This window comes from Colius striatus, chromosome 6 (genome assembly GCF_028858725.1).
Source record: "Colius striatus isolate bColStr4 chromosome 6, bColStr4.1.hap1, whole genome shotgun sequence".
Classification (NCBI taxonomy): Eukaryota; Metazoa; Chordata; class Aves; order Coliiformes; family Coliidae; genus Colius; species Colius striatus.
Genome location: NC_084764.1, coordinates 12292970 through 12301983, shown reverse-complemented (window position 1 = coordinate 12301983; position 9014 = coordinate 12292970). Strand labels below are relative to the sequence as shown.

The window sequence follows — 9014 nt, the reverse complement described above, 5'->3', positions numbered from 1 at the left end:
TTACACATGGTTATACAGAGCTGTACATAGATTGCTTGAACCCTATAAACTCGAATAGCAGAAAACTGTACTTGTTACTGGTTCTATGACCTGTGAGCAAAATTTTCAAATGTTTGATCCACAGCTTTTGGTTCTCAACTCCATGCCTTTTTATATACAGTTTATATGTCACATATTTACTGGATGCCCACTGAGTGACATGTTACTTTAAACTGACTAAACAAAACCATGAAAGCATTTAAAAAAATTAGGCATTGGATTCTTCCACATCTAGACCTGACACAGATATATAGCCTTACCTTTTCCAATATGTCTCTGAGAGTCTTTCTGCCTAAGAAAATAAGACTTCTCCTTATAAGGCACAGTAAGCCCAGCTGGAAACAACAGGATGCTCTGAAGTATTTTCCCAATATGATTTGTTGGGAGAATATTTTTCTGTGCTTGGGTAACTGAGCCTAAGTTGCTGAAAATGAAAGATTTGTAAACCAAGTGTTCTTTGTTTCCTTTTTCCTTTTTTTTCCCTAAATTCACTTTCCCATCCCAAAAAGGACCTACAGTTGTAGGTCCTGGAAGGGGGAACAAATGGGTTAAGGAGTTGGATGTAGGAGAAAAGGCATTTCTAGACATTAAAAAGACCTACACTGGACAATTTGTGGAGGAGATGTCTGAGTGCAGATTTCCTCCCAGTGAAGTCAATGAGAGCAGAGCTCTCTAAAAAAGCTCACTAATTAGTGAAGAGCATTGAGAAAGACACGGTATTCCAGCATACATTTCTTGTATTCCTAAATACCTAGAGAAGATTAAAGAAACTCTGAAGCAGCAATTAAAATGCAGATGCTGTGGCAAAATATGTAGGTAGAGATAATACAGTTTTTTAGACCAAGCTAATACTGTTGATAAAATTGAGACTTTTTGAGACACACACAAATTCTGTGAATGTGAACCACGCAAACAAATATCTCTGTCAGCATAGATACTCAGCAGTTGAGTTCACCTCTGCAGGGTAATACTTAGACAAACAGCATGATATGATGTCATTGAAAGGCGAAGCTTTCCTCTACCCAGGCAGACGCGCACCTCAGAGGAAAACGAGGAGCCGACTTGATGCAAACGCACGAGGTGAGGTTTATTTCGGAGCTCCGGGTCGTCTCGTAACTCACGCAGGAGTCAGAGGAGGCGACCCTGGTGCTCAGTAGGAAAGGGTTTTTATAGGGTTTACACGCCACACAACAGATATAGGGTTCGAACAATAGTTACAAGCTCTTGACCCTCGGTCTGGCCTCTCCTGATAACCACAGGCCGCAGCCTTTTTTAGGAAATGTCTTTAACTTCTGCTTCTTGGAAATGAAGCGGTCTCAATGAGACTGCACTTTCGCTGAGGCGGTTGTTGTTCTCATAGTGTGCAGGCCGTACTCCATTTTGTTTGTTTGTTTGTTTCGCCTCTTCTCAGTTTCGCCTCTTCTCATTCCCCTCTTTTTCTTTTGTACATTTCTAATCTTAGAATTTCTGGAGAGGCCAGGCCAGTGGTCAGGACTAACACTTACTAACATTATATTTCTATTCTATGCTTATAACATTATGGATGTCATTTTGGAGTCTTCTTCCACCCCTTTAGGCACAGTCCTAAAACACACTTATAAGAAATAAAGATTATACCAATAAGAATAATAGTAATTATCACAGTTTGGACTAATGAAGATAACCACTCAGCAATATGTATTCCTAGGGAATTGAATACTTCCCCTACCCAATTTCTTCGGGCTTCCTCTTCAATTCCTTTTGTTTTTTCCTCTATCTGATGTAATTTGTTAATATCGTTTTCTACAGCTTCCGTAACATTTGGGATATGTATACAACAGTCGCTTATTTTATTTTTTAGATACCCACAAACCCCATGTTCCTTTAATAGTAACATATCAAGGGCCATCCGATTTTGCAGAGCCATTTTGCTAGTTGCCTGGAGTTGGAAATTCATATCTTTAAATCCCTTTTTAGTAACAGCCGCTAATCGCGCGGTTTGTGCCAACAATTTATCAAGCATCTCCCTATTTCTATATGCTGCGATTTGGGGAAATATGGATTCAATTGCCCACCCTATTTTTATCGCAGTTTTTGGTTCCTGCCATTCATCACTGGGGGCTTCCTCACCTTCTTTACTTACATCCCTCCTCTTTCGAGGTATAAGTTCTTTTTCTCCAGACTTTTTCCAGTAGGGACACAGTGTGGGCACCCCTAGGGTAATTTGATTAATAGGCCCATCAATGGAAATATGTGTGGTCCATTTCCGTTCGTTAGTGACCCATACTAAATTTCCAGGACTCTGGATTGTAGTATATTTGCAGTCAAGCATTTCCCCATCTGACCCACCTTTAGTATGTGGTGGCAGGGTATGTTTGTATCCTCGACATTCACATCCCCACTTAAGCAGATAACGGACGGGGAAAATCCCTATTTCCCTCTCCGGGGTGTCACAGTTGAGGACTTTGGTACAGTTCCACCCATGTGTGTGTTCCACAATCGTTTTTTTAGAAGTCATCTCATGAAAAGTGTGTGTATAGTGTTGATCCTGCTTTCCTTGAAACTGCACACACCAGTTTACTGGTCCTATGTAGCTAAAAGTTTCTGCAATAGCGGGTCCCCAGATAGATTGCCAGACCTTGGGGTCTAATTGTGTGATATTCTGACATACCACTTCAGAGTAAGTTTCAGTGGTAGTTACTGTAACTTGTTTTTCCTCATCAAAATAACACGTCCCCACAGAATGGATCCCTCCCTTTTTATATACAGAATTAAGTTTTCGTTTGCAGTCTTCCTTCCTGATTTTCCACTGTGATTTTCGTGTCCTGATAAATCGCCGACCTACCCCAGTCCTAGTTCGGGGCACACTCTTACAAAATTGGGATACATTATTTTTATATTTTGGTAGTGGTCCCGCCGGGATTATACCCCACGGAATAGGCTCCCCAGCTGCTTGTGGTAATGGTAAACAAGCAGTGATACTGGTTGCATTTTGGGCCTTCCCGAAATCTCGGATTAGTCCCACCAACAGATTTTCCCTAGGTGTTTCGGTTTGGTTTCCGAAACACACGAAGCTTAAGAGGATTATCAGTCTTTTCCACCACCCAATCATCCTTTTGTATATCTCTAGGTGCCCTTTTTACATGCGCTGAATGTACCCACGCAGTAATCCCATCGACTTTTACAGCGGTGGGAGTTGTTAACAATACCACATACGGTCCCTTCCACCGAGGTTCGAGCGTCTCTGATCGGTGTCGTCTAATCAGAACTTTGTCTCCGACCTGGAACGAATGGGGCATCGACACCTCGCCTGGGTCGTAGAGGTTCTTCAACTGTTCCCAAACTTCTTTTCTAACTACTTCCAACGCTTTTAGGCGTGCTGCAAGAGTAAGAGAGGGCACAACAGGTTCATCAGTCCCCACTATTTCTGTCAGAGGAGGGGGACTCCCATACAAGATTTCATAAGGGGTGAGCCCCATAGGTCCTGGGGTGTTTCGAACCCTAAACAGAGCGAGGGAGAGAAAGACTGTCCAATCCCTCCCGCCGGTCTCCGCTACTAATTTAGTTAAAGTTTCTTTCAAGGTCCTATTCATCCTTTCTACCTGTCCTGAACTTTGAGGGTGATATGCACAATGGAGCTTCCAGTTAATCCCCAATTGTCTGGCTACTCCCTGACTTACCTGGGCGACAAAGGCAGGTCCATTATCTGACCCGATTACCTTGGGAATACCGAACCGGGGAAAAATCTCTTCCAGGATCTTTTTTGCCACTACTAGTGCTGTTTCGTTCCTTGTAGGGTATGCTTCGACCCATCCAGAGAAGGTATCTACAAACACTAACAAATATTTGTTACCGTACCGGGCAGGCTTTACTTCCGTAAAGTCTACTTCCCAATATGCTCCTGGTCGATCTCCTCTCAGTCTCTTTCCTTGGATTCCTTTAGTATGTCCTGCATTTGTAAAGGCACATGCCTCGCAATTTTGTACGATACGTTCCACAGTTTTCCGTAGGTCCTGGACCTTGTAGCGTGATTTTTTTGCTAGTGTGATAAGTTTTTCAGTTCCCAAATGCGTAAGTCGGTGCATTTTATCGATGTAAGCTTTCCCTTCCTCAGCGGATAGGTTTGTTTCTTCCTTTCCTTCCACTGCCTGTTTGTCGTCCAGTTTTACTGAGAGTATCATGGCCTCTAGTGCGGCCTCTTTGGCAGTTGTGTCTGCCATTCGATTCCCTCTTGCAACCCAGTCATCTCCTTTTTGATGCCCTGGGCAATGTATGATGGCTACCTTTTTGGGGAGGTGTACGGCTTCTAGGAGATTTAAAATTTCCTCTTTGTTCTTAATTTCCTTCCCCGCTGATGTCAAGAGCCCCCTCTGTCTGTATATTGCCCCATGGACGTGAGCAGTTGCGAAGGCATATCTGCTATCGGTAAATATGTTAATCACTTTTCCTTCAGCCAGCCTCAGGGCCTGTATGAGGGCTACTAGTTCGGCTTTCTGGGCAGAGGTCCCCTCTGGCAACGAGCTAGCCCACACGACCCGTTTCCCGTCCACTACGGCTGCGCCAGCCTTACGCTTTCCTTCCAGCAGGTAGCTGCTCCCATCGGTGAACCACGAGGGGGTTCCTTCCATAGGCTGGTCAGTCAGGTCTGCGCGAATGCCCACTTCTTCGGCTAGAACCTCTTGGCATTCATGGAGAGGCTGGTCACTCTCTCTTGCTTCAGGCATCAGTGTGGCTGGGTTCAGGATGGCTGGAGGGGCAAACTTAATACGTTCAGTTAGTAACAGACTCTGATAGTAAGTCATCCTGGCATTTGTTAACCATCGGTCAGGAGGTTGCCGAATAATGCTTTCCAGGGAGTGGGCTGCAATGATTGTAATTGGTTGTCCAAAAGTAAGTTTATCAGAGTCTTTTACCAAGACTGCTGTGGCAGCCACTATTTTAAGGCAGGCAGGCCATCCACTGGCCACGGGGTCTAATTTCTTTGACAAGTATGCCACTGGCCGTTTCCAGGGTCCAAGTCTCTGTGTTAACACACCCCGGGCCACTCCCTTTCGCTCATCCACGAACAGAGTAAATGGTTTGGTGAGGTCAGGTAACGCCAGAGCAGGGGAACTTAACAGCGCCTTCTTTATGTTGGTGAAGGCCTCCTCCTGCTCTTTGCCCCATACGAATTCTCCCTTGTTTTTTGTGAGTGGATATAGTGGTTCAGCCAAGCTAGCAAACCCAAGTATCCACAGACGACAGAACCCCGCTGTTCCCAGGAACTCACGCACCTGTCGAGAGGTTGACGGGGTGGGGATCTGCAAGATGGCCTTCTTTCGGGCTTCCGTCAGCCACCTTTTTCCATCCTTTAGAGCATATCCCAGATAGGTTACCTCTTTCCGGCAGATTTGTGCCTTCTTCGCTGAGACACGGTACCCCAACCTTCCAAGTTCAACCAGTAGTCTGCGAGTTCCCATCAGGCAGTTCTCTTTGGTGGACGCCGCGAGTAGGAGGTCATCTACATATTGGAGTAAAGTTACCTGTGGGTTTTGTGCCCGGAAAGTTGCCAGGTCCTTGTGGAGGGCTTCATCAAACAAGGTAGGAGAATTCTTAAATCCTTGTGGTAATCTTGTCCACGTGAGTTGACCCACTCTCCCACTTTCAGGATCTCTCCACTCGAAAGCGAAAATTAACTGGCTCACTGGATGCAGTCGCAAGCAGAAAAATGCATCCTTTAGGTCAAGGACTGTATACCAGGTACGATCTGGGGGAAGAGAGCTTAAGAGATTATATGGGTTGGGTACCGTAGGATGTAAGGTAAGGACTCTTTTGTTGACTTCCCGCAAGTCCTGTACTGGCCGATAATCCCCAGTCCCAGGTTTCTTTACCGGCAGGAGTGGTGTGTTCCAGGGAGATTTACAAGGCACAAGAATCCCTTGTTGTACAAGCTTGTCGATGTGAGGTCGTATCCCTGCTACTGCCTCTTTTGACAATGGGTATTGTTTTACGCTTATTGGGGTGGCACTTGATTGCAGCTCGATCACTATGGGAGGGATGTTCACCGCTTCCCCCATGCCCCCAGTTTCGGCCCATGCCTTCGGATACTGCTTGAGCCATTTTTCAAGGTTATCCAGGTTCTCCTTGGGGTTTTGGTATAGTCTATATTCCTCCCCCAAGTGCAGGGACAATATGCATGTTTTTGGCTTTCCGCCTGCAAGGGCGATCTCAGGGCCAGCAGAAGTAAAGCTTATCTGAGCCTTCATTTTTGTTAACAGGTCTCGCCCGAGGAGGGGGGTAGGGCACTCGGGTATTAACAAAAAAGAATGGGATACTTGGTTAGTTCCCAAGTCAATAGTTCGATTAGTTGTCCAGGGGTATTCTTTTCGACCTGTTGCTCCAATTACCATGGTCTGTTTGTTAGTTACAGTCCCTAATGAGGTTTTCAGTACGGAATATTCTGCCCCAGTATCAATCAAAAAATTTACTGGGGTCCCCTCCACATTTAACGTTATCCTAGGCTCGGGGAGGGGTTCCGGGCCCTGACCCCATTAATCTTCATCTTCCTCCAGGGTTAGCACTCTCTTTCCCTTTTTCTTGGGGCATTCACGGGCCCAATGCCCATGTTCCTTGCAGAAAGCACATTGATCTTTTCCCAGTCTTCTGGGTCCCTTATTCCTGTCATTGTCGCCCAGGTCCCTTCCTCCTCTCGCCTGTCTTTCCCCTTGGCGTTTCCCCTCGGCCATTACTGTAGTAAGTATTCTTGTTAAATTCTTATCCTGTCTCTTTTGTCTCCGTATTTCTTCCTTCTCTCTCTCATTCTTTTCCCTCTCCCACTTTTCTTCCTCAGTTTCCCTTTTATGGAACACTTTTTCAGCCTCTTTAACAATATCTTGCAGGGTGTAATCCTGCAATCCCTCGATATGCTGCAGTTTTCGTTTTATGTCTGGTGCAGCTTGTCCAATGAAGGACATGATAACGGAGGCCCGCTGTCCCCTAGATTCGGGATCAAACGGGGTATAAATACGATAGGCCTCCATGATACGTTCTAGGAACACCGAGGGTGGTTCATTAGGCCCCTGCATAATTTCTCTCACCTTTGCCAGATTGGTAGGTTTCCTGGCTGCCCCTCTTAGTCCTGCTACCAGAGCCCGGCGGTATATGGACAGTCGTTCCCTACCTGCTGCTGTATTATAGTCCCATTGCGGTCGCGCTGCTGGGAACAACGCTTCCACTTCCATTCCTGTTCGAGGGGGTTGGCCTGGTTGGCCTTCCTGTAGGGTTTTCCGTGCCTCCGAGAAGATTCGTTCTCGCTCCTCTGTGGTGAAAAGTGTTTGAAGTAACTGCTGACAGTCGTCCCATGTGGGCTGATGGGAGTACATCAGGGATTCGACTAGTCCTATGAGGGCAGCAGAGTTCTCAGAAAAAGAAGGGTTATTTGCTTTCCAGTTGTACAAATCGGAGGACGAAAAGGGCCAGTACTGTAATGGTTGTAACTCATCTGGCTCTGTGGGGGCTGGCCCCACCGCCCGGAGTGGTAAGGCTACAGTGGAGTCTGGTCCCTCAGGTATTATCCCCCGTTTACTCCTGGTACCGGTATAGGGTCCTTCTTCCCAACCCCCCGGGTTATACGGCACAGGTACTCCCTCATCTGGGGACTGGGGTCCAGTTGGGGGGGCGGTGGGTATAGATGTGGATACAGGTGGAGTCCATTCAGGGGGTCCCTCGACCTCTGGATATACCTTGGTCTTAGGGCTTGATTCTTTCAATTTTTCATAATCTCCCCCATTATTGGTCACCCCCTCTTCTACTCCTGTGAGAGCCAGAGTCCTGGTTGTCACAGGTACGCCCCGGCTAAAGTATGAGTAGGATGGGGCTAGGACTCTTATTTTATCACTTGGAAGAAATGGTCGAACCCAGTCCGGCGGATACATCACCAAGTCTTCCCATACTGTGATATATGGTTCTTGGTCAGGATGGCCTCCTATTGAGGAGAAAATAGACATTCGGACTGCCCGTATGGTATGGATGTCAAAGGTACCTGACCGTGGCCATCCTACTTTAAAAGTTGGCCATTCACTTTCGCAATAATTTTGCCAATCCCCCTTCTTGATAATAAGAGACAGGTTTTGCCCTCGTGCTTTTACTTTTGACCAATGTGCCAATGTTAATGACAGAGGGGTGGATCGGGACTGCCCCATGGTTATCAGTAATACAAAAAAAATTATAATAAGACACACACACACAGAAACGGTTTCTCGCTCTCCACGACTTTTACACCACGGAAGAGATCTTATCAAAATTTCAGAAGGGCGGAGACTTCGTCCCCTCATTCACTCCACAAGGACCAGCTAGGTTTCACTTATAGGCAAAGGTTGCCTATTTTCACCCGTGAGGCGTCCCCCAGGGCCGTAGCCTGTGGTGCCGGACACGTCTGTCCCCCACACGTGCTACTCAGAAACCTCTTTAAAATCTGTCAGACCTTTACTGACCCAGCAGCTTCAGTTTTCCCCTGACCCTTACTTCCAAAACAACATAACACAACCCTGACAATTATGACTCCTATCCTTACACAGATAGAACATAAAAAATCAATACAATTAATCAGGCACATCTAAAAATTTTTTGCACAAAGGGGTTCCTGTCCCGTACCTATCCCCGTAATGTTGAGTGTGACTCTCAGGTGAAAATCAACAAATATACTTATGGACACAGAGGCGGCACAAAAAGCATTCCCTGAACTTACAAGGGTACCAAGGTATGTTCTCACCCAATCACCCACAAAAGTAACATTCACTTGGTCTCTGATGCTTAAGATATCTATGCAACAGTGAGCTCCCAATCTCACACACTTAAAACATTTTCAGAGGTTAATGGAGAGAGAGAGAGAGAGAGAGAGAGAGAGAGAGAGAGAATGAGAATCTTATCCGTGTATCCCTAAGTGTTTTTCTTACTGAAGTTGGGGATTATGGACTGTTGGGTCACGAGGTTCAGGAAAGAATCCTTAGTCCCAGACC

General features: G+C 46.0%; 1 protein-coding gene across 1 annotated transcript; it reads right to left on the bottom strand.

Annotated features, from left to right (window-relative positions):
* Window positions 1-1101: 1101 nt before the first annotated feature.
* Window positions 1102-8452, bottom strand: LOC133625612 (uncharacterized). The gene is given in 1 exon segment (XM_061997779.1): window positions 1102-8452. A coding segment is annotated over 1 exon segment (5274 nt). The 5' UTR covers window positions 8331-8452; the 3' UTR covers window positions 1102-3056.
* Between the last annotated feature and the right edge of the window lie 562 nt (window positions 8453-9014).